A 23,284-nucleotide genomic window follows, 5' to 3' on the forward strand; every position below is an offset into this window, starting at 1 on the left:
CATAAATATTCATCGGTAATCGGCCACTTCTTTTGAAGAAAAAAATAGAACGAAGCAATGAAGTAGAAGCTAGACGAAGACCCGCCAGCACAAATGGGAGAAAAGCAGACGAATACGGAGTGAGAACGGACAGAGCGATGATGGCGGCACGAATATGGCTGTCACAATAGCGTGGGGCTTCACGATGTGCGAGTCGAGAGCGAGCGAAGTAAAAGATATCATTTAAAGGGCGTTCGTACAATGTTGGACGGAGATGGTTCAAAGTACCAGGCGCACAGCATGGAACTGCAAGCAGCAGGAACGATGGAAATGTGAAAGCAACTCTAGAGGCTGTAGTTGTATTTGTTATGCTAAAAGTCCCTAGCTTATGCACACCAACACAAACAAATTGTGTATTTTATACACGTGCTTAAGTATGCGTTGCCCATGCGTTGCGTTGGGCTATGCTCAGTGTTATCTCCAACAGAACAACATAAACATTTTTTAAACCTTATTCTAGATTCTGTTTCATAAATAATTTATGAATATATCAGGCAATCATTCACATGTAGCACATGATGGCGTCGGGGAACCCTTCGTCTTGTTACAACAGAACTGTCAAACCGCGTCTCCTTGCGTTGGAGAAACGTCAAATTGATCGAATCCTAAAAAGGCACCAACACTGTTAGCGTTTTGCTTTTATTTGCAAACGTCAAACCCGATCCAAGAATCAGCGCACGGGAAGGTTTTGTTTCAATAGCACTCGCAAAGAGATAACAACAGGACGGTACCGGCGTGGCAGTAAATAACAATCATAATTCCCTCCCCTAGGCGATGACTTTGTGAAAAACGGAGATGTTTATTCTAGTGATTGCCGGCGGCACCTGTTGGTGAACGGAATGTGCAAAGAAAAAAAACCACAACATACCCGTCCCTCCCCATTGTGTGATGATAACACGACGTAGTAGAGATCGTAGCATCTGCAAGCACATTAGTTAGTCCGATGTGGGCATCCTGCTAGTGAGCAGCCACTCGTGGTCACTGTTCATCACTGTGCATAAAATATCAGTCGCTTTGTATTTAAGTGGTTGCGCATTCAAATAAGTTCGTGCCTTTGATTGCTCCGGTAAGTGACGGTGTACCACACTTGTTAATCAGCGGCCAAGGGTTTATTATTGGGGGGGATATTGGTATACGTTTAGAGCAAGATGCATCGACCGAAATCCAAAGTGGTTTATTTTGATACGCAAGAGGTACTGTAACAGGTGACCTTGAATAGATCCCGATGATACAGCAGTAGGCAGTGCTGAAAAGCGAGTCGTGTTGTCAGCGGAAAATTCTTGACAGGCAAACAAGCGCAACTGTCAAACTCGTTCACAATAAACGGCCGCACGTACAAACACACACACACACATCCGTGCCGATGCGTGCCGGCAACATAAGCACACACACATACCCGCACAACCGGATCAGTAACCATTGGAAACGACGGTGTTTGCGATGGGAAGCGTACGATGTACGAAGAAGCATAAATTGGCTGAATGAACCGGCTGCTGTGGCGGGTGCCAAAACAGTGCGACGTTGCCAGATCTGGGCACACAAACTCGCACACGCACACACAGTTGTGCTTTTTGCTTTCGGCACAAGAAGAAACGAAGCCAATCAGCCTGCCAGGCAAGACAGAAATGTTTCTGCAATTTCACTATAAGCGAGAAATAACACACCAAATAGGTAAACGTAGTGCACAGATTTGCCTAGTTGGGACGTAAAGAAAATAGAAACTCCGACAACCTATAAATTGTGGAAGATGAAATCTTTATGCTCTCCATGTTTAGCTCAAAGTTGTTTTATGTATTTTGTATATATTTAGTAATAAAACAAAATTTCCATACCCCAATCTGTGGCAACAGAGAAATCAAGTTTCAAGTGCTACATAATTCTACGACTATTATGTTTATCGTACAAAAATTAGCCTAGAAAAAGTAACGAACCATCCGACGGCTTTCTAAAATGACGAAAGGTTTAGGTTTGATTGTTAAGAAGAAAACAATGGCAAAATGAAAATGAAAAATAAGCATCAAATAATCTTTCAGGTGAATCATCATCAAATTCCTTTCCACTCTAAAACATTGTTTTCTATCCGCAGCCAGTCAATAAAAGTCTATATTTGAAATGACTTTGCAAGGGTGAAAATTATACAATAAATTTAAAGACTAACGAGCTGTTAGTAGTAACGCTGGACGGAAGGGAGACCACAAATAATAAAATATTTAAGATTATGGAAAAAGTCAGCGAAGGACCATATATTTTAATATTCGCTCAGCATTCAAAGGATAAAAAAGGCATTCTTTTCTCCGAGCTCCATAAACCGTGGTGTAATAAATCACGATTGAAGGAGGGTTTCGATTTTACGACACGGCGTTCTGTTGACAGAAGCTTCCTCGACCAGAATGCTGTCTCTGCTGACAGATAGACTTGCATTTATTGTGATTGAAATTGTAAATTTTTACGATACAGGATTCAGCGGTTAATTTATCTTTAATGACTCCAATTGGCCAACACAGGGGTGACACATGCTTCCGAATCGCTCTACCGACGATCTAAATCTTACCTAATCAACTAGAATCCTTCCCTCGCAGATTGTCCCCTTCGACTGTAGAGACTGCAGTCGCTGGAAAACCCCTTTTTTTATGCACGAAATGGAAAACCGACAGGATAATGTTTTTTGACAGAAACACACCCCCTTCCCTCCCCCTCCTCCCCTTGGGCCCTTTTTCTTCTCGCGGTTCCCTACCCTTTGTTTATTCTTTACACCAAGGCTAATCCCACGTCCCTTCCATTCCCGGTCGGATATCCCAATGTCGAGCCTCTGTCACAGTTAGGCCGAAGACTCACCATATGATGTTCTCGCTAACCTTGATCTACTTCCCCCCTCTCCGCACCATCCTTTCCTTTCACTGCTCTCAACGCCTTCGTGTTCGGTTATGGCTTATGCCGTGCCTGCTCTTTTAATTTTTCTTCCCTCCCTCTTGAGCCACCTTCCAAACAGCCGGCACAGGCAGACACAGGCCAACCGAACTCGGTCCATTAACCTTGCCATAGGCTCGGGCGGACTCACTCACCATCAGAACATTCAACTGCAACATCCCTATGCAAGCGTCCGTCCCTGCGACCGTCCTATTTTCATGCTTTCCCTTTCTTCTTGACCTACGAAGCAACCCTCCCTGGTGGTGGTGGTGGTGGCACCCAAATGAGCTGGAAGGGTTTCAAATATGCATCGCGAAACGTTATCGCCATGATTTTGCATGGCTGTCTATCGTGCGTGAGTGTGGTTTTAATCGGTGAATCGAGTGTATCGATGTTGTATGTGCTAGTGCCAAATAATGCTAACAACGAAAACATTCGACCATGTTCTAGTGACCGGTATTTCCTGACAATATTTTTAAAGCGCGGGAAAGGTACGACTATGCCTGATGTAACTATTGTAAACCTTCGGAATTCATTATGAAAATAATTTCAGTAAAAATGAACAAATTATAAACACTTACCTTTTGAGGATTTGACGATTCAGGACGCTTTTCGTTGAGGTTTGGAATTTCGCTTTTTTCTAATAAAAAAGCTAGATAATTCCACAGTCAACAGCAACGATTATTTGAGACACCCGTACTGTATGTACTTTAATTGATTTTGAACTAATCATAGAATTCCCAAACGCTTCGCATCTGCAAAGAAGATCGCAAAAAAAAACAAGTATACATGAAATGGGATTGCATATAACGAAAAAAAAGTAATATAAAATTTCTATGACGAACAAGTTGAAAGATAAAAGTTCTTTATACTTTTTTCCAACTCAACCCACGTTTCTTCAATAGAGAGATAGCTCATAATGTCCACATGGACATCAACTTCCATTGCTTTCCTCGAACCCGAAATGAGCAAATGCTAGATCGGATCGAAAGGCCTTGGACTGCCTAGACCCCATGACGGGAAGAGAATGGTTTTGTCCTCTTCTTTTTTTGCTTGCGGATTGCCTGCTTTCGTAAGACACAATTTGATGTATGTTGAGAAGACCATCCACCGGGATTGTCTTGCTTCGCAAACGACACAACAAACGACTCTTATGCAAACGATTAGAAGACCCTCTTCTCGCAGCAGGGGGCTTACTAATTTACTGGTACTGAAGGCGAAATTTTTGGTTTGAATCTTTTGCATTCCTTCATGCAATCTTCACTCATCCGTAGCAATGATGTCGCCTTTGCAGGCAGGCTGCAGCATAACGCCCAGTTTGGCTTTTGAACGAGGTTGGCGTAAACCATCACGTATTTGGCACATGTTTTCTTTTTCAAAAGCGAAGACAGCTCCTGCAGCATTTGGCGACAGTGAAAGTATAGTTTGGCGTGAAACGGAAACGTCTGTTGTAAAAGACATAAGGCCGTCCGGGTGCAATTATTATCCACCGAAAGTGTGTCGGTCTCGATAGTTATCCGATTCGATTAGAGTGGTGGCTGGCTTTCCTTTTGGTGGAGGCAACAGGATGACATCGTCCAAAAGTCTCACTGGTGTCTTTGGACGATGGCCAGCAACGCGAACGACCTCAAAAAGAAGAGCACATTTATTTCAGGAACGGTACAGCCTCACAATAAACAAAGCTAAGGACGATGTAAAAAAAGTACATTTAAGTACAAACAAAGAAAATAGCAGTCGTCTTTTATAACAGCTTGTTAAAAAAAGTATTACATTACTTGAAATTTCTATGAGCATTATTAAAAATATCATGGATGTAAGTTTTACCACCTTTTGGCATAAACTAGTAAGTAAAAGGTAATATCGCAATTTGGTAATGAAAATTGAAAAGAATGTGCACTATAAAACACGAAGCTTGAGAAAAACCACCTGAGCCTCGATTCCTTAGAAACAACAATTTTTCATCCCATTTCGTACGAACCAAGCCGGATGGTGGTGCCTCTTTAGCTTGATTAAAGTGCCGTTCTCTCCTTCCCTTCGCGAATGATTTCCTGCCGTCAATTCGCCTCCCTCAGGACACTCTTCTCTTTCGGGAGCGAAGGAATTCCGCCCGCCAACGAGACGTTGACTCGAAGGGACACACACACACACACACACACAAAACGGAGCGAGGAAGAAAGGAACCATCCGGTCCGCGTTGATGTTGTTATGCTGCGCGCGAATGGTGCGTGTTTGGGCCGGGAAGGAAGCCTCTTGGTGTGAATTTGGTACGTGCAATGAATTATGTTTCTTGCTGCTCGCATTGCTGAACTTTTAAAAACACGAAGCCATAGTAAGGGAAGGAGAAAAAGTGTCAGATTTATCCAAGCTGAGAGCGGGAAAGCTGTTGAATGATTTTCGGCCGTATTTATGCATTCCATTCCATCATGCCAAGACGTTAGTAGAACCGGCCAAGAGAAGCCGATCGAGATGTCTGCCTTACGCCTTAGCTGGTGTGTGATTTTTCTTTAAAATTTCTTTGAAAGAAAAGAAACTCGCTATCTAGCCAAAACCGATCCATTTGCCTATTGTCTCAGCAAAGGCTGGAGGATGGAAACGTGAAGAAAATCATCGAACTGAAAACACGTCACATTAAGTCAGCTCGTCGACTCGTTATTTTCCCCCGATAGATGCACAAATCCAGATGGGATGGAAAATGAATATTTATGCCATTCAAATGTATCAGAATTTTCCAATTATTGCACTGTGCGACCCGTGATGGAAAATAGAAAATTGTTGTATTTCATTGAATAACCAAACAGCTTATGGATACTTAGACAGAATCTTAAAACTTTATTTTCCCAAACAATGATTCTACACTGAGAGAAAAGCGAGTTCAGGGAAAGGTAAATTTATTCTAATACCTAGAAAAACGTTGCAGAAATAATACCAGTTTGAAAATAACTATGTTTTTGAGTGAAATGTTTGAATTTCATGGCCACAAAATCATACGATGGAAATTCTTCTTATGTGTTTATAAAGGATATGCAATTGGGCTATGGAACATTTTTATTGCGATCTTGTTGATGCACGAACAAATAGTTTATGAAACACATAAAAACCACAACACACAACGTTCATGTTGCGTCGTGTTTCACCTAAATAATCAATTTCTCCAACAAAGAAAGTAATCCTAGCACGATATGTAACGGTAACGATGGTAACGCCACTTGTTTCGCGCCCACAGAATTTGACGTTTCCCACACAAACACACAATCATCGGGAGTCCTGTTACCACACCCTCGGACGGAGGAAGTTGCCTGCCACTATATCTCGGCGTGTTTAGTACATCGGACGGATGTTAGGCACACCAAGCAACGACACATTCTCCCCCAAGTTTACCACGGCCTGATGTGACACCATTCGCGGTTTGCTTTGTTGTGGTAGTTCCGCTTTAATTCGCTGCGCGGAAATGTTGTGATTTTTTCTACCCACGTTTTTTCCCTTCTTCTAGTTCCTTTGCCCCAATCTCTCCCATCCATCGTAGGCAAGGTTAAAGCCTTTCCCCCTCCCGACATCGTGTGCTCGTTCTGCCACGGTTTAACGACGCCAAAGCAAAAGGAAAAAAAAGGATGTCGGTTCAACGCTGGACGCGCCTCACGCGCCGTTGCTTCGTGTTTTGCTCGGTTCTTTCTTTCTTCGCCGACTCCATCCTTCCGTGGGAGGAGGGTTCGCCGGTGTCTGTGTCGGCCCCCGAACCACCTCCTTCGGGTTTTTTCGCCAACGCCCCGTTTGGGCAACATGGGATGGGGATGGGATTGTGATTCCACTGGCGGAGTTTGTTGCGAAAATGGCCCCCGGGTAGTGGAGAGTGTGATTCGATAGTCGCACTCTAGCATGGCTGGAAGGAACAATCTCCCCTTCCCCTTTTCTGCGCTTCCTAAGAAAAGGTTGATTTTGGGAGAGGATCGTGAAGGATGAGCAAGGGAAAAGTTTGTGAAAAGCTGAGCACCATTCCTTAGGGGCATTCTTTTTTGTTCGAAAAAAGCAGATAACTTGAGTTGCCAAAACCTCGAGGGAGCTGTTTTAAACCAATGATGGTGCAATGAATTTGGTTGTTGAGGCAAATTTGCATTTTGAGAACTCGAGAAATTGATCCCTCTTCCAGCTCGAAGTGTAATTGTTGTGCTTGAACAACACAGATTTAACTTTAAGTTGTAAGTAAGTAAAGTATTTTATCGCTATTACAATGCGAACATCCGAAACGTACAATGTTTCAATAAAAAAATGGTACTTCAAGGATATAAATAGTAATTTTACAACACTCTGGTAAAAACACTCTCTACCTAGCTACTCGCGATCCCCAATCGCTAGTGGGGGGATGAAAGATTTATCCATTCGACTGCATTTCCCTCGGGTGGTCTGGATGGAAAATGTGCGTTTTGGTTACGGCTCGACAACTATTCCTGGAACTGGCCCGAGAAGACGATGTTCAGCTGCGCCCGTGCAACGCTCAAGTGAAATTATTAATTGCATTTCGGAAACGGGAATGCAGGGTGTGAGCAATATTGGTAAAGTACGGTTGCATCAACGGCAAAGAACCGTATTCAAAATTCTTCCCGTACTTATGCAGTTCAGGGAGGGGGATGTTTGTTTTAGTTCCCTTTTGGTAGCCCTAAGTGAATGTTGTGTTAATAATTCACAACATTTGCGTAAGAGTAGCTCATGGTCTTCAGCAAGCATCGAATGACTGTGTGAATTGATTTCATTGCAGATCTCCATCCATTTCGAACTGTGCGTGGTTTACCCAACAACAACAAGTTTAAGATATTTGAAGCAAGTTCAAAATGCTAGCAATGTGTACCAGCAAGCAAGCCATACGAAGATCACTCCATAAGCCAGAAGGTAAAAGAATGCGTACAATTAATCAAGGTTTGTGTTATAAAAGTGTATGCTTTTGAAGAATTTGACAAAGTTCTATCGAGTTTCCTAACATATGAAATGCTTGTTTCCTAGTGTAACACTCGTTATGAACTTTTAAACGTTGGGAACATTTTGCATTTTACATAAACATTGTACAATAAACATGAGGTACATAACATTAAACAAAGTTCAAAATAGCGGTTACACAAACCGAAACAAAACAATCGTGAAGCAGATTAACTTTTATCAGGCAAAATTAAAAACATTCCCTCTCACTTTTCATGTACAATCCCAACAAGTTTAATTATGAAATTCCAGGAAAAATTGACATTTTCGATGCGAATGGATTGAAGGTAGTAGTAGGTATAAACTTTACCAGCGACTTTTGAGGTACTTTTTGAGCCATGCCAGAAGACGGAATGGATGACAGCCTTCAAGGATATGGCGATAGAAAGTTCTCAACAAAGGATAACGTGTTTATCCATAACCGGAAATTGGCACGTGTTACTAACTAGAAAGGTTATATCAGAAGCAACAAAGGCGTAAATAAAACTTGCGCTGGAATGGTTACGCTTGTTACTCAACGTAATACACGAACAAACGCAGTATGAAAGTCCTACTGGCTTTGACCTATAAAAAGGTTTATTAACTCTTTCGAAAACAAATTTTTGACTTTCAGAAAACGTTTCAAGAAAGAGCACATTCAATCACATCCAGAAGGAAGGCCGAAAGAGAACCTGGATAACAAGGAACTTTAGATTTCGCTTATCGATTCATGGCATAGTTTAGTTATCTTAATTTATTCGACTGTTTAATCAATGCTATCATATTTGATGATAACATATCTCAATAGGTGGTGTTTCGGAACGAGCTTTTCTAGTGTATTCTTCTCACTGAAGAACGTTTTACAAATATGTTTTCTTTTTTTGCGGGATGATGTTTAAGCACAATCGCACAGAATCAAAAGGCTTGTTTATGAGTTAATTTATTTTGGTAATAATTCATTCCTACCCTCTTTCCGTCAATTTCTTTTGCTTTTTGTGTGTGTAATATTCTTCCGGAGTGCGACAAATATCCGGTTTTTTCTTCAACCACTGACTCAGAAGAATGTAGAATAGAAGAGAACACAAATATATCCAAGTAGGAAGCCCCGAAGAGGCCAGTGGGAAATTGAAGTGGCCAGCAAGTGTTATACAATATCTCGTGATGTGGTGAAGAAGATGATCATTACTACTATGACGGCGAGGGTTACTTTTTCAAGCTGGCCCATTTCGCGCTTGTCGAAACGCCCACACGGCACTGCTTGTGTGCGCCATTCGACACGCCATCGTCTGACCCGAGCGACGAGCCCCGATGCTCGGGAGGTTCATGTTAAACCGGTTCATTTATCAAATCGGTCAGCCATTGAACAAACACAACTTCTTCCCCACAACGGGATGCCGGGTAGAAATGGTCTCGCCTTGCCATCATCAGACACCGGCACCACGAAGCCCACAAGGAGGAGGGGGTGGCCCTGGGGGGGATGGGTGCGTGAACCGGGGCCCACAACAACATCGCCAGACAAGCGTAAGTAAGCGCCACCAGCCAAGACGCGATGATGATGTACGTGTGTGACGTTTCGCACCGAACCGCGTGCTGCCGGTCGGTGTAACGACCTTGACGGACTTCGAGCCGTGGCGCTAACGCCGCGTAACCCCTGTGTCGCTCGTTACCGACGTTAGACGCCGGTGTTACCACCACCACCACCACCCCTTGCTTTCGCGCGCATCTCACCCTTCCCTTCAGATGTCCCAGGAAGGGTGGAAAGCGTGCAGACAGATTTCGCGAAATTCCTCGTACGCCAGCTATCGCTATGTTTGAGTTTTTTCTTTTTATTATATATTCCGTTCCGGGCTGCATTTCTCGTTTGAACGAAAGCTACATGCAACAAGACAAGGTTTTCTTGTTTTTTTTTTATACTGCTTTGCGCACGAATCGGAAGCATGGTTGGCGTATGCACGATTTCAAGCAATTTCGATACCTTTTCCATGCAAGTATTCTCTCTCATCGTCTCCTTTTCTCCATCACGTCCTATCGGGTATCCTTGGTACACCACGTTGGGCTTCTACTCGTTTCGTTTGGTGTCGTTTAAACGGTGCGACAAAAAAAAATCAAACGAACTTGTTTTCGACCACACTTTAAAGTTTCTTCTCGCTGGATACAAGAATACACATAAGGAGATCAACAACGTGGGCAATGAGCCCGGGAACAAAAAGTTCTCCCGGGATCGGATGGGGAAAATATCGTCTCGGTGGATTTTTAATGCGGCGGAGAGAGGTTAGTTAAAACGAAATAATTCCGGACACGACACTCCGCGACACGGGCAAAGAAAAAACTGGGACCAAATTACCATATTAATTTAATTTGAATCGACTTCTTTGAGATGCAAAAAGGGTCGGTTTAGCAAAAAAAAGATTATTACATCTATTTATCTAGCCGTAAATGAATTTCTTTCGCTTTGCAATTTTACTTTACACCACTGGTTCGATTTTTGTTCGTGTCGTAAAGTGTGGAAAATGTTGAAGAGAACCGAAAATTCTGTACGCATCCAATTAATCAATTGTAATCGTTTCCTCAGGCACAGTCTTTCAACCTGCCCATCAAAAACCCATTCAACAAATGTTTCAACACCGGTAGCTGATCGACATCAAGCGATCCCAGTAGCAGCTGATTTTGACAGCTCGTGCTGCCCTGTTATCCGCTACCATACCCCTTCCCTCTGCCCCGTTGATAAGTACTGTCATCGTCATCCGAGTCGATCAGATCTTCCGGGGGGAGGAGGATCGCAACGACCTGGTGGTGTCGGTGATGCAGATTTAAAGGAAAGGATTTTTTTTTTTTGTATATTGAAGCCATGCTGCTCTTCACACAGTTTGATTTCATGCTGCTTCCCCAAGGCATGGGCTCGATAATGACCTATCATTAATCAAATTGTTGCTCGAGGCTGACTTCTGACGCGATTGATCCTGCCAGAAAACATGACTGTCAGTTCCTCGGTGTCAGTTCTGACGGTGGAAAGGTGGTTGTGTGGAACATAGGTAACGTTTACTCATTTGGCGAACGTTAAAAAAAAACTCATGCATCGCACGCCGCAGAGCAAAGATCAACTCTTTTTGTATGCTCATTGTTTATTTCCTTTCCTGGATAACAAAAAAATACATCTTACCGATGTCTCGAAAGTGTTGGAATCGTTCTATCTATTTTTAAAATATATTTTATAAGTATTGGGCAAACAAATCCAGTGTTAAGTCGCAGTGAGCAAGGAAATTGCAGTATTAGAAATATTTTTGTCAAATCCGTATTTTTCAGTAAATCACAGTATATTATATCTAAGCTTTAATCATTCGTTGATATCGAATGGACATTTTGACAGTTTTTTTTTTCTTATTTTCAAATGGAACACACTATGGCCTCTCGACGAAGAGAGTTACTGTGACCCATTGATGGTCTGGGGGTGCCAAGACTTTGGAATCGAACCCACCACCTCTGGCGTGGTGTGTCCTCGTGCTACCGCTGCACCATGAGCACCCCCTAACGGTGGCACGGTACAAAAATATTGGTTTTTGCATAATATGTTTCGAAACTTACACAAATGTAAAACTTCCAATACGTCGATTTCCCAATTTTTTTAGAAATAGCTGTATGCTTGTTTATTTGTCCTAGCTAGGAGAGAAAACCTAGACCTAGACCAACAAACCAACATATGACATTAATTATTAGCAGAAGCGGTCCAGCTGATGGCCGGCAGTGTTGAAAGTGGAAGCAAGGAAGTAGCCGATCTTTTAACCTAAAATTGTCCAGGATATGTCGTCTTGTTGTAGTCACTGGAGCCGCTCGAGTTGCGTTTGCGATCCGAAAGATAATTTTTCTCGGAAAGGCGCTCCATTCCGTGCCGAACTGAGATGGCCAAACTTCCCAAAACCTATCTGAACAGGGAAAACAACAAAAACGGGAAGAAACAATAAGGAACACGAGCGCGCAACAGGATAGAAAGAGGTCTCTTCTCTCGCACGGGGTACATGGAAAGGTCCTTAAGGGTTCTTTTTGTTGTTTTGTTGGTCCTCTGCTACGGAAACAGCGGGGAAGTGGAAGGAATTTAATCGGAAGAGAAGGAAAGGAAAGCGAACCACAGCAGAACAGCATGTCGGCGCGGATCGTTCATTGAAAGACACATACCGTTAGCGTGGCCCGGGTCTTGGAAGGGTATGGAGGGTCTTGTCCTCAGCCACTCAGTCCTTTGGACCGTTTTGAGCGAGGGTTTTTTTTATCTTTATCGTCAAACGCGATCGATCATTAGATTCATTCGCCCGTTCCGTTCGCTTAACGAAGGAACCACCCAATTCTTTCCATTTCTACTTTACTCTTTCTTTGCATTTCTCTCTCTGTCTCTCTGTCTGTCTTATTGCTTGTTTTTTATAACTCATCTTGATCGTTCGTTTATTCCTCTTTTAACCACCGTGGGTCTTTCCGATTTCCTTCATATTCTTCAACCATTCACGTGTTTAACCTCGCATTCAGTCGCTTTTTCGAACGACAAATGTCAGGGTGTTACTGCTCAATTAAAGAATCCGAAGCCAGCGACTATTTTAAGATTCAATGACTGCTGAAGCGTCGTAAAGAAACGATGCATAAAATTAAATGACCCAAAACATAAACTAGTTCTGGGAAAGAGGAGTCGACCACCGGTTGTTCTATGTGTTCGGTTCAAAAAATTTCTCCCGATGGCGGGTTCTGAAACCCACTGAAACATGCATCAGCCATGATTTTCGCAACGTAAAAAGTTACCCTTCATATAGTAATATAATGCCGGTCGAATCAGAAGAATCGGGACGAAATGTGTTTAACTTCGTCATCCCAATCTAAACCAAGTAAAAAATCTTCAAAACTTCGCTAGCGCCATTGTGAAAATAGGTTTCGCTGAAACAATGACAACAACAGAAGTAAAAAACCAACCTTTCGAAATGATCCGTTTCTCCACCGATGCGACGATGTAAAAAGCAGCAGTAAGTGCAGAAGTAGCAGGGAAAAGTGCAGTGCAATCCGAAACCGGGTGTTCAAATCGAGCCAGCGCTACCGCTTTCCGCTTTTTCCCGATGCACTACGTTCGTGTGCGTGTACGCCAGGCTCTGTGCTGAAAACACACCACTCACACACACACGCAAAGCAAGCATGCACAGGTACACACTACTGTGTGAAATCGGAAACACTACTCCTTGCTTCTTCGACGTTGTTGTTGTTGTTCTTTCTAGCCAACCATCGGGCAATGTTTGCTGTGTCGACAGCTTTGTTTCTTTGCTGCACCAACACCCGGTTGTTGGCGGTTTCGTTGCAGGAAAAGCAATCGCGCATCTAGTAATCACTGTACACACTGTACACACCAGCAACAGTGCGTCTCAAGCGAGTACCAACACACTATCGTTCAGCGATTCACAACCGCTGTCATACCACTTACCGCCACACTAATATTGCCCGAAGCGAGATGCGTTTTTGCCGCTTCGTACGCACGCATTTTCTTGCGATGGTTTGTTCATTTCATACCATTCTTTGCCACTTTTTCTTCCTTGGCAAATGCGCCCCTCCACTGATCTCACACAATTAACATCAATGCACTATCTATTATCTGCCGTTACGGCCTATCAGGATGCGTTACCTTATCGGCGCTCGGTTGCACACCACTGTAAAGGCGCCGACGTCGTGCAATCTGTCACCGGGTCGTGTGATTTTTGTATTCCTTTTTAGCTTTCCTCACCCTTTTCCTGAAAGACGAACGCGCTATCAGTACACTCGCACACACCACTTCACTGTGGCTGCCGGATTCCCGGGGAAAATTCTATCCAATGACATTCGAGCGTCGACTGTGCGGCGATTGCGATGGAAGGTTTTCACTTCACACGCGCGCGCCCACTAGCGGGTCGCTTTCTTCTAATGCAACGATGGAACCGGCGGCGGTGACGGCGGCGGCCGCATCGGTGGTCGTGGCGGTTTCGACGTAGGACGACGACGATGAGGACGATAGTGACGGGTCGCCTAGCGGCGGATAATCTTAGACTCGCGTGCGCACGCGCGAGGCCACACACTTGTACATGCACAACATACACACACACGGCGTCGATTTCGTTCTCTCTGCTTCTCTCCGACTGCCGACGATCCCATACGCGCCGCTGACGGCGGCAAACTGACGCGGGTATGTGAGTGCAAAGCGCCCCGGTCCGCGGGCCATGCGTACGTTAGATGTAGCTGGACGTAGGGCGAAGGGAATGGTGGGCGCGGGAATAACCACCCGGTGCTATAACGGTGCGTCCTCCGTATGTGTGTGCGTGCGCGCGATTCTTCAAGTGTTTACCTTTCCGACAGAGAACGGTATAGGCGGCCTGTGTGCTGTCACTTTCGCTCCACCCTGGCAAGAACGGACGGCGTTAGTAGGAAATTGACGGAACAAAGGGCCGGAAAGCGGTGGATGAAGAAGCGCGGATCGAAAGTGGGCCCGCTGTTGGATGTGTCTTTTTTTTCTTCTTTCTTCAAGCGGTTCACTATTGTCCTCGCACACAATGCTATCGATTTCGTTCTAGCGCGATACAGGCGGGCAGTGTTGTCTCGCACCAACCAACGGAATGACAGTTGACAGATGACAGATGGATGGAAATAACCACTGGTATTACAAGCAAGAGTTGTCTGTAAAAATAGCTCTTGTTACAGGAATTACCTTCTGCTTCAGGTTGTGATAGAGAAACGCAGGACGTACTATTCAGTTTTCTCAATCTCTACCTTAAAGCTTCAACTCCAAGAAGCAATCCTATGCTACGCGTAGTAGCCAACTTTGTCTCCTTTTCGTACGAAAATATCGCGTACCTGGTATCGACGTGTAAACTCTGACTGGCGAATGGCGGTGGTCGGGCGTTCACCAAACACTTCGAAATGCTCTGGCACATCTTCTTCGACTTGCTGGCTTTTTGAAGTGTTCTTCTCTTGCCCGATCTACCGAAACAGCGCGCTGTGGTACGAGTGTGCGAGAGCGAGAAAGCACGTTTCTCTCTTCTTCTATTTTTGGTTCGCTTCTCTCTCAAGGGCTTCTTAGTAGTTTCTTCCTCCCTCGACTCCATTCGCGCTACCAATACCAAATGGAGCGTCAATTTTGTTGTGCGGTAGCGTACGAGAGGGGTACTGTAAAAGCGCGTGCGTTTGTACCGCTTTTTGGTGTACGCTTGCGCTGGCGAATGGCATTGGTCGATGCTTATCGCAGCGGTCCACCGGAAATGGTCATATACCTTGACGGCAGCCTCATTTCAGCCTCTCCCTTCTGCATCTCTTTGGCAAACCTCTTCTATGGATACAATGCCCCCTGTCAAAGACGAGTTTTTGCTTTTCTTTTGTTCTTTCATATGATTTGTAAGGTACGAGTAAGCAAGACAGCTGCATCGAGACAGCAACTTTGTGCGAGAGCAGGGGAAAATCTGCGTTCGAGAGGCGTGGTTCATATAGGCTTCGAAAAATATAAACCCCCTCCGACTCACCCCACTCCACACAAACGCTCTTTTCGAGGGGCAGGGGTTGTTTAGGAGAAGTTGGGTTATTTACAAAGCATTTGGAAGTCGGAACAGAATGCTCCTTCTATCTCATTTACTCATCCTCTTCTACCAGCCATTTTTATTTCTTCTTCCAACAGACACAATAGCGGAAATGAGCGTGCTATGGTGTGTGTGTCCCCTCTCCGTGGCGTATCAAAACGTTCGCTCTCCTGTGTCCGTATGTTTACGCAGTTGCCTATGATAGAGCACAATATGTCGCAAATAATGGGAAGTTACATTGTGTCGAAGAAATCACATGAACAATGTACTTTATTATTTCTCCCATCCTTACGCTGCGAGAGAACGAAATGGAGTATCAATTTTGGACCACGTTTGAGTGAGTGAGATGACGCAAAATGTCTGCGCTGAATGCAATTATTTCCAATGACTCAAAGGAAACAAATGAAATTCAAGGTACAGAAAAAGAAAAGAGGAGAAGACAAAAAGAGGACTATAGTTGGAATGCTGTGAAAAGTCCGAGTGCTATATTTTGGCATCGCTGTGCTGTGGTTTCATACGCCATTGCGCATTTACGCCACACGCTCACTCACGCGAACGTCGCATGCTGCGATGACGAAGACAACGTCGGCCACGAAGACGACCGACCGCGTTACCGATCGTCAAAGGTACCCCTTTGCTTGCTGCTCGCTTGGTATTGCGGCGTACAAAAATGGCACATATGCGCAACTGCACTGCCACCGCTCGCCAACGTGGCTATGAGTTGGAATCACAACGGTTCAAAGGGAGTTGTTGTCCCTCTATAAAAAGACATGATATGTAAAACCTCTCTTTGCTACTGCCCTGCTAATGTAATCCTATAGCAACGATTATTGAAATACTGGTGATAAGATTCTTTCCTATGTTTTATTCATTAGTCCGTGTTTCATGTATCTTTATCAAATGTAACGATTGTGAAGCACATTTAAATGAACAGAGTGTCATAGAAAATCACCTCGAAAAGGTTGTTGGTTTTATCACCATGCAAAGGATCTAAGTGTTAGTTCCTAGAACGTATCAATTTGACTTTTCCGAAAACTAATCCTTTTTTCTTAACATGAGAATTATTTTAAATTGATTTTGGTTAAACAATATAGCCTGGACAGTTTAATTCAATCTACGTTTAATTGAAATAAAAATGATGTTCATGCCATTTTTATACCTTGCATGTGAGTCTTCCACATCTGCACTACACGTAACCTCCGAATTGTATTGTATGCTACAAAATACTCATCATTCAAACACTTTTAGTGTTTCTTATTTCAAAAACTACTTCGAACGGCTTTTAAATTCACTGTTTTCATACTCACCTAACGTTTTACCACAAGTTAATTTAAGCGCATACAGCTTGATTGAATTTCAAACCACTCGTAACACGCGTAACTGCTACTCGCTGCAAACGGCAAAGAATTAGTGTTGTGCTTAATGAATCTTTTGGCGAGATTCATTCATATGAATCTTTTACCTAAGATTCATTCAGATGGATTCATGAATCTTTGCGGATTCGAATATTCAAAGCTTAATGAATTTTTCGAAACCTTAATGAATCTTCATGAATCTTTCATGGTTCTGTCATGAATCTCCCCGATTCTGTCATAGGCGTGGACAATGAGACCAAAAAAAAAAAAAAAAAAAAGGTGGTCCCTCAACCGACTTTTGGTTGGTGACTTTACATCATTTGGTGTGTCTTTGGGATTCATGAATCTCGCGGCGAAAGATTCATGAATCCCTTATAAGGCAGAGATTCATTCAGATTCATGAATCTGAATCCGATTTACACAACTCTACAAAGAATGACTGAGCGGCCATCGTGCGGCATGGAGGTCCTCTACCCTGTCGACTTTTTTTCGTCGCCGACGACGGCTACTCCCCTTGTTTCTGCATACCCACGTCTGGGTCGCTAGAAAACCTCCCGCGAATGCTATCCGTCTTCTTTCGACCGGAAAAGAATATGGCGTCGGTCGGTTTCTGGAAAAGATATCGCTTCACTGCTACTTCTGCTTCTTCCTTGATTCTTTTTTAAATCGAAAAGCAACAAGGAGGTTATTGTACGAGCTTTGGAAGTTGCATTGAAAGATGTTTACCCATATCTTTGCTAAATTTTTAAACTTACGGCGACAGAACCACAGAAAATCAGGACATATGGCCTTTAGTTGCCAGTCCTCAACCTAAAGAGGTCTATGTCTCCAGGTTAGCTTGCGAAGGCCCAGGAAGCTGGATTCAATAGCCGTACTGGAGTAAATCCTCGACGAAGTGAAGAAGAAGAAGCGACAGATTGTACTCTTGGGGTGTGTTGTTGTTTCGTTATCGCCCAGGATTCCTCACCGTGCTTCCAATATACTTGTAAGATGCACTTTAAAATTGCTCGTATTGTCATCTGATTTGTCCCCTTTTTTAATAAAATTTTTAATACAAATCATATCGCCTGTAAATATCTCGTTTTTCAAAATGTTTCTTTACTAACAGATTATCTATTGTTGTAGATCATGGGTTAGCGAACTTTTCTTCAATTACTAAGTATCGAAGGAAGATTCCTTGATTTATCGTTTGTTTTTTATGATGCTTGATGGAAAAACTACTTGTAACTGAAGAAAAGAAAACCTTTTTCGTGTTTTTTTTTTAATCCATAACACATTTCATGTATGAAATATGTCATAAAGAAATTGTGTGAGCTGGATAGACCTAAGTGTAGTACCAGATATATTTTCTCTAACCCAACAGATATATGAAACGTTGTCTTTGATCCATTGTTCCTGGTGATTGGAAAAATAACATTAATATTGGTTAAAATATGCTCATTTTGTTTCATTTAAACGTAGGGGTAGGGCTAAATTGAATGAAAGTATCGCGATCAATAAATAGCATCAACGGAGGGGGTCCATGACCGCCGAGCGGAAGCGGCGGTTAAAAAATCGACCCATGAACTCCGGGGCTCACCACCTCGACGGCGTGGGTTCGAATCTCAACCGCGGAGGACTGACTATCCACGTACGCAAATGGAAAAAGTCTTGTAAGCCCTTAACGGGAAAGCATGACCAAGACGCCTTACGCCAAGAAGAAGAAATAGGATCAATCAGCATTAAAACAATTGGGTAAAACATCAAGCATGGATAAAACAAAATGTTATGAAATTGAACTCATGAAAACATGGTTGCTGGCCATTTATTCACTTCATTCCCTCTTCCTCCGGTCCCGCCATCTTCTCTAGATTCTCCTTTCTATTTTCGTGTGCAAAATGGAACCGGTTTTTGGTTTCGATATGTCCAAACCGGTCATGTTTTGGACAAGCTTCCAAGACCCGTGGGTTTGCGAGGCGTGCTTTTGTGCAAAATTTCGAGTTTATGTGATTCAAAAATCAAAACATTGGGGTTCAGTATGGTAAATATGATAGATTGAAACTTTATCTTGAATCTGTTATTTCACCTTTTATTAAAATAAAAGAGGTGGACAAATCTGAAACCTAGGTGTTAATTTCATCATTTTTTCCTTATCTACGAAGCTTGTATTGCTGCGAACTTTTTGAAATGACTTTTGCGCATGCTTCGGAATGTGATGGACGTGTGGAATGTAAATTTCCGTCTCAACTCTACCAACAATTGGGAAGGGAACGAACGAGACCAAATTAGCCGAATGTGGTGAGCTCCTTGAGGACCTGGGCAAATAGAAGGGGATCGCAACAGCGACATTTTCTTCTATTTAGGTTACAATTGAATGTTGATTTTTTCTCGCTTAATTAATGATCATGTTTTATACATTGAATCGTCAAGAGAATGATCATGTTTTGAGATATTTGATAACATTCAAGAGCGTTTTTTCGAATCGTGGCTAGACAGTTTAAGTGGAAAATAGAAGGAAACTATTAAACTACTAGAGTACAGTTATGCCAAAGTTTTTTTTAAAGATTTAATTTGTCACAATAACGTTTTTGGAGGTTTCCGTAAAGATACAAAGCAATATAGCAAATATATTTCGTCATTCTGTAAGCAATGTGAAATAAGTTATCTTTGTCTTATTCTAGGATGTTATCGATAATTTTTTTCTTGCTCTTTAATAGTGATACTTACACTTACCCATACTTGTATTACTTTTTCAGTTATTTATTTCATGCTGTTGAGGAATGAGGAGGAAAATATAAATTTGATTAGGTTGTGGTATACCTGTAAGCAGGTCAGCCAGCAAAACAACCTCTAGCTGTAGTGCATACACCTTATGCTAGTTCGTTCATGAGACAATTTGTCATATCTGGGTTATTTCATGATTTCTTGGGACTGATAGCAAAATAACAAATGACGCTTCAATAAAATGCTGAACAGTTTGTTTTCTTTTCCTGATAGACAATATCGAACCACCAGGCAGACTGATAATCCCGTCATGTTTCTGCGCAGTGTACTTCGGCATTTGGGCCGTCGGCCACCAGGCACTTTGAGAACGCCGATTCGCACACTTGCCTCAAACAGCCGCGAAGTGCCGGCCCTCACCCGTGACCGCTACCAGGCACAGCGTGGTGCCTTCTCCGAGCTCTGCGATGAAGATGTGGCCGTTTTCCGCGGCATTCTCGGTGGGCCGGATTCGAGCCGCGTGTTGACCGGGCCGGACGAGGTCCAGGGCTACAACATCGACTATCTGCGAAGCGTGCGCGGCTACGGTCGGGTTGTGCTGAAGCCACGGACGACGGCCGAAGTGGCTGAGCTGATGCGCTACTGCAACGAGAGACGGCTGGCCGTGTGTCCGCAGGGTGGAAATACGGGACTGGTTGGCGGATCGGTGCCCGTGTTTGATGAGGTTGTCCTGTCGCTGCAGCTGATGGACACCGTGGAGCGCATCGACGAGTACTCGGGAATCGTGGTGTGTCAGGCGGGATGTGTGCTAGCGTCGCTCGAGGAGAAGGTCGGTGCCCACGGCCTCATAATGCCGCTGGATCTGGGAGCCAAAGGTTCATGCCATATCGGCGGAAACGTGTCGACAAATGCGGGAGGCTTGCGGTTGGTGCGGTATGGAAATCTGCACGGTTCGGTGTTGGGTGTTGAGGCGGTAAGTAGACCGAGTAGAATGGGCCAACGGATGAAAAATTGCGAGAATTTTAGAAAATAGCTTCTTTCTTGTACCACAAGCTTTTTCAAGAGGAATAAGATTTTTTTTGTCCTAAAGCGTTCAGCATCCTAAAGCGACTTTAGTCCAGCTTAACTGATTTTCGTGGGTTATAGAAAAAATACTGTGTAACAGTTTGAATCAGTAATAGCGTTTAGAAATAAGTCCACGCGTGTTGGGGCAACCTCTTGGCGGTGTAGGTTTGAATCCCGATCGAGACCGGAACCTTAATCTTCACTACAAAGGGGAAAAAATGTCCAATGTCAAAAGTGCAATTTTTGACTTGTGACTTTTTCTAACAACGTTTATTCAACCAATATTTATTTTGAGATAAAACCTATGAATAATAAATTTGGACAGTATATAGTTAACTTTTAACGAGCAGTTTGTGCATTTTTTTTCTTACCTTTTATGAATAAAGTGATTATATTTTGGTTTTATAAGTATAGAATTATCATATTTTCACGCTCCTCATCATTATATGCTTTTCTTTGTGTTAATTTAAATTTAACTTGACGTAATTCGACTGAGTCATGAAACTATAAGGAGAAAAGGTACAGTTTAGTCATTATGATAGTAGTTATGATGAGAATATGAAACAAATGTGCATAGTTTGTTTTACTAACAGAGCCAATATTTATTAGAAGCCCCTTAAAATGTATGTTACCACAATTGTTTATGTACAAAATAAACAAAATCTATACTCATAGGAATTGCAATCTTTCTTTGCAAGGGGCATAGATCATTAACACAGCGGTGATGCATGTGGAAGTACGGATCACAAAATGTAGCAAATGAAGAGACTATTCAAGCGATTTTATTATCAATCGTAAAGAAAATGGTTAAGCGTAGTGAAATTCAACAAATCTATTTAAACTCTTTCTGTTTTATGCCTTTTTTCAGGTTACCGCCGAAGGACGCGTGCTCGATCTTATGTCAAATTTCAAGAAGGACAACACGGGATACCATCTGAAGCATCTGTTCATCGGCTCCGAGGGCACGCTCGGGATCATCACCCGCCTGTCCATCTTCTGTCCGACCGCTTCCCGCTCGGTTAACATTGCCTTCCTCGGGCTGCGCAGCTACGACGACGTCAAGCAGACGTTCCTGGCGGCCAAGCGTGGGCTGGGAGAGATCCTCTCGTCCTGTGAGATGATCGACGCCCCGTCGCTGGACAGTTGCACCCGGTTCTTCAATCTACAGTAAGCATTGGGAGGGTAATAAAGCGATTGCAAATTGCCCTGAGCCTCCTTCATGACATGTTTCTTTCTTATTTTTCGTCACGCCCCTCGTCAAGGTCACCAATCGAAAAATACCCCTTCTACATGCTGATCGAAACATCCGGAAGCGACGCTGGGCACGACGAAGAGAAGCTAACGCGATTCCTGGAGCAGTCTATGGAGAAGGGTTTGGTGGAGGACGGAACGGTGACGGGAGAACCGACGAAAATGAAGGTAAATCTAAAATGAAGGTGCTTGAGATGGAAAAACTTTAAAACGGAACCGCCATTCACTTCTGTAATGCACGCAATGATGGTAAAATCAAACAAGCAAATGTCTTATCGCAATTCAGAACGATTAGGTGATAACGATACGACACTTCGTATTTGCATTCATCCTCCATTTTGTTTGTACACTATTGGTGTGTCATCGAGCTTGTACCATTAATAAATTGCCGTGAATATTTCGACGCTATTAGTTGGGATTTACCGGTCGTATTAGAATGCTCATTTATTATCCATAATTGAAAAGCTATGCTTTGAATGATGATATTTTTTTCATCTAATTGATGACCTCTGCTTTTCTTTGGTATTGAACTTCCCGTTGCAAACAACCTGGTGGAGGTGTGATTTTGTATTTTGTTTAAAACCTAAGAATTTGATGTTTATAGGAAAGTATTGGTAACCGATTGGATATTTTCAAAATTATGTTTACTATTGTTTTGTTTCAGAATATCTGGAAACTTCGCGAACTGATTGCGGACAGTCTGCTGAGCGACGGTTACTGCTTCAAGTACGATCTTTCGCTGCCATTGGACCACTTCTACGAGATCGTGCTGGCGGTACGGGAACGGGTCGGCGAGCATGCGATCAACGTCACCGGATACGGCCACATTGGTGACTCGAACCTTCACCTGAACGTGTCATGCGCCCGTTTTACGCCGGAAATCTACGCCCTCCTGGAACCGTTCGTGTATGAGTATACATCGCGCTTGCGGGGCAGTGTAAGCGCCGAGCATGGCATTGGATTCCTCAAGCGGAAGTACCTGCACTATTCGAAGCAAGCGGAACCTCTACGGCTGATGCGCCAGATGAAGCAACTGCTGGATCCGAACGGAATCCTCAATCCGTACAAGGTGCTACCGCCCGAAACCCCAACGAAGGAATCGGCCGGACATTGATTGTGATTTCGAGTGCCACGAACAGCGGTCTCTGCCTGCTGTAAATTTGAATTTGATGGTGAAGGAATAAGAAATTGGGGTAGAAGTTGTAAAATTTTTAATAAAACTGGAGATTGCACTTTAGATTATTGTTTTTGTGCAATTTGCATGTACGCGTTACATTATATACAGGGACACCCACGACAGTAAACTTATTTACCGATACCGATTTACAAAAATGCGTAGGGACTTTTACAGGGATGCAAATAAATAGTTTATATTTTTTTATAAATGTATATAAAGATCATCAATCATCGAATACATTCGTGAAATGTGAATGCGCAAAATTAGAAATCTGACTTGTCAATACC

At 43.2% G+C, this 23,284-nt stretch overlaps 1 protein-coding gene across 1 annotated transcript; it reads left to right on the top strand.

Annotated features, from left to right (window-relative positions):
* The first annotated feature begins 773 nt into the window (after positions 1-773).
* Positions 774-23,165, top strand: LOC131272151 (D-2-hydroxyglutarate dehydrogenase, mitochondrial). Its single transcript, XM_058273791.1, has 5 exons — positions 774-1,105; positions 19,781-20,477; positions 21,438-21,736; positions 21,832-21,988; positions 22,485-23,165. Exons 2-5 carry the CDS (start codon positions 19,818-19,820, stop codon positions 22,932-22,934), a joined length of 1,566 nt encoding a protein of 521 aa, XP_058129774.1. The 5' UTR covers positions 774-1,105; positions 19,781-19,817; the 3' UTR covers positions 22,935-23,165.
* Positions 23,166-23,284: the final 119 nt, after the last annotated feature.

The sequence above is a fragment of the Anopheles coustani genome, chromosome 3, assembly GCF_943734705.1.
Source record: "Anopheles coustani chromosome 3, idAnoCousDA_361_x.2, whole genome shotgun sequence".
Taxonomy (NCBI): domain Eukaryota; kingdom Metazoa; phylum Arthropoda; class Insecta; order Diptera; family Culicidae; genus Anopheles; species Anopheles coustani.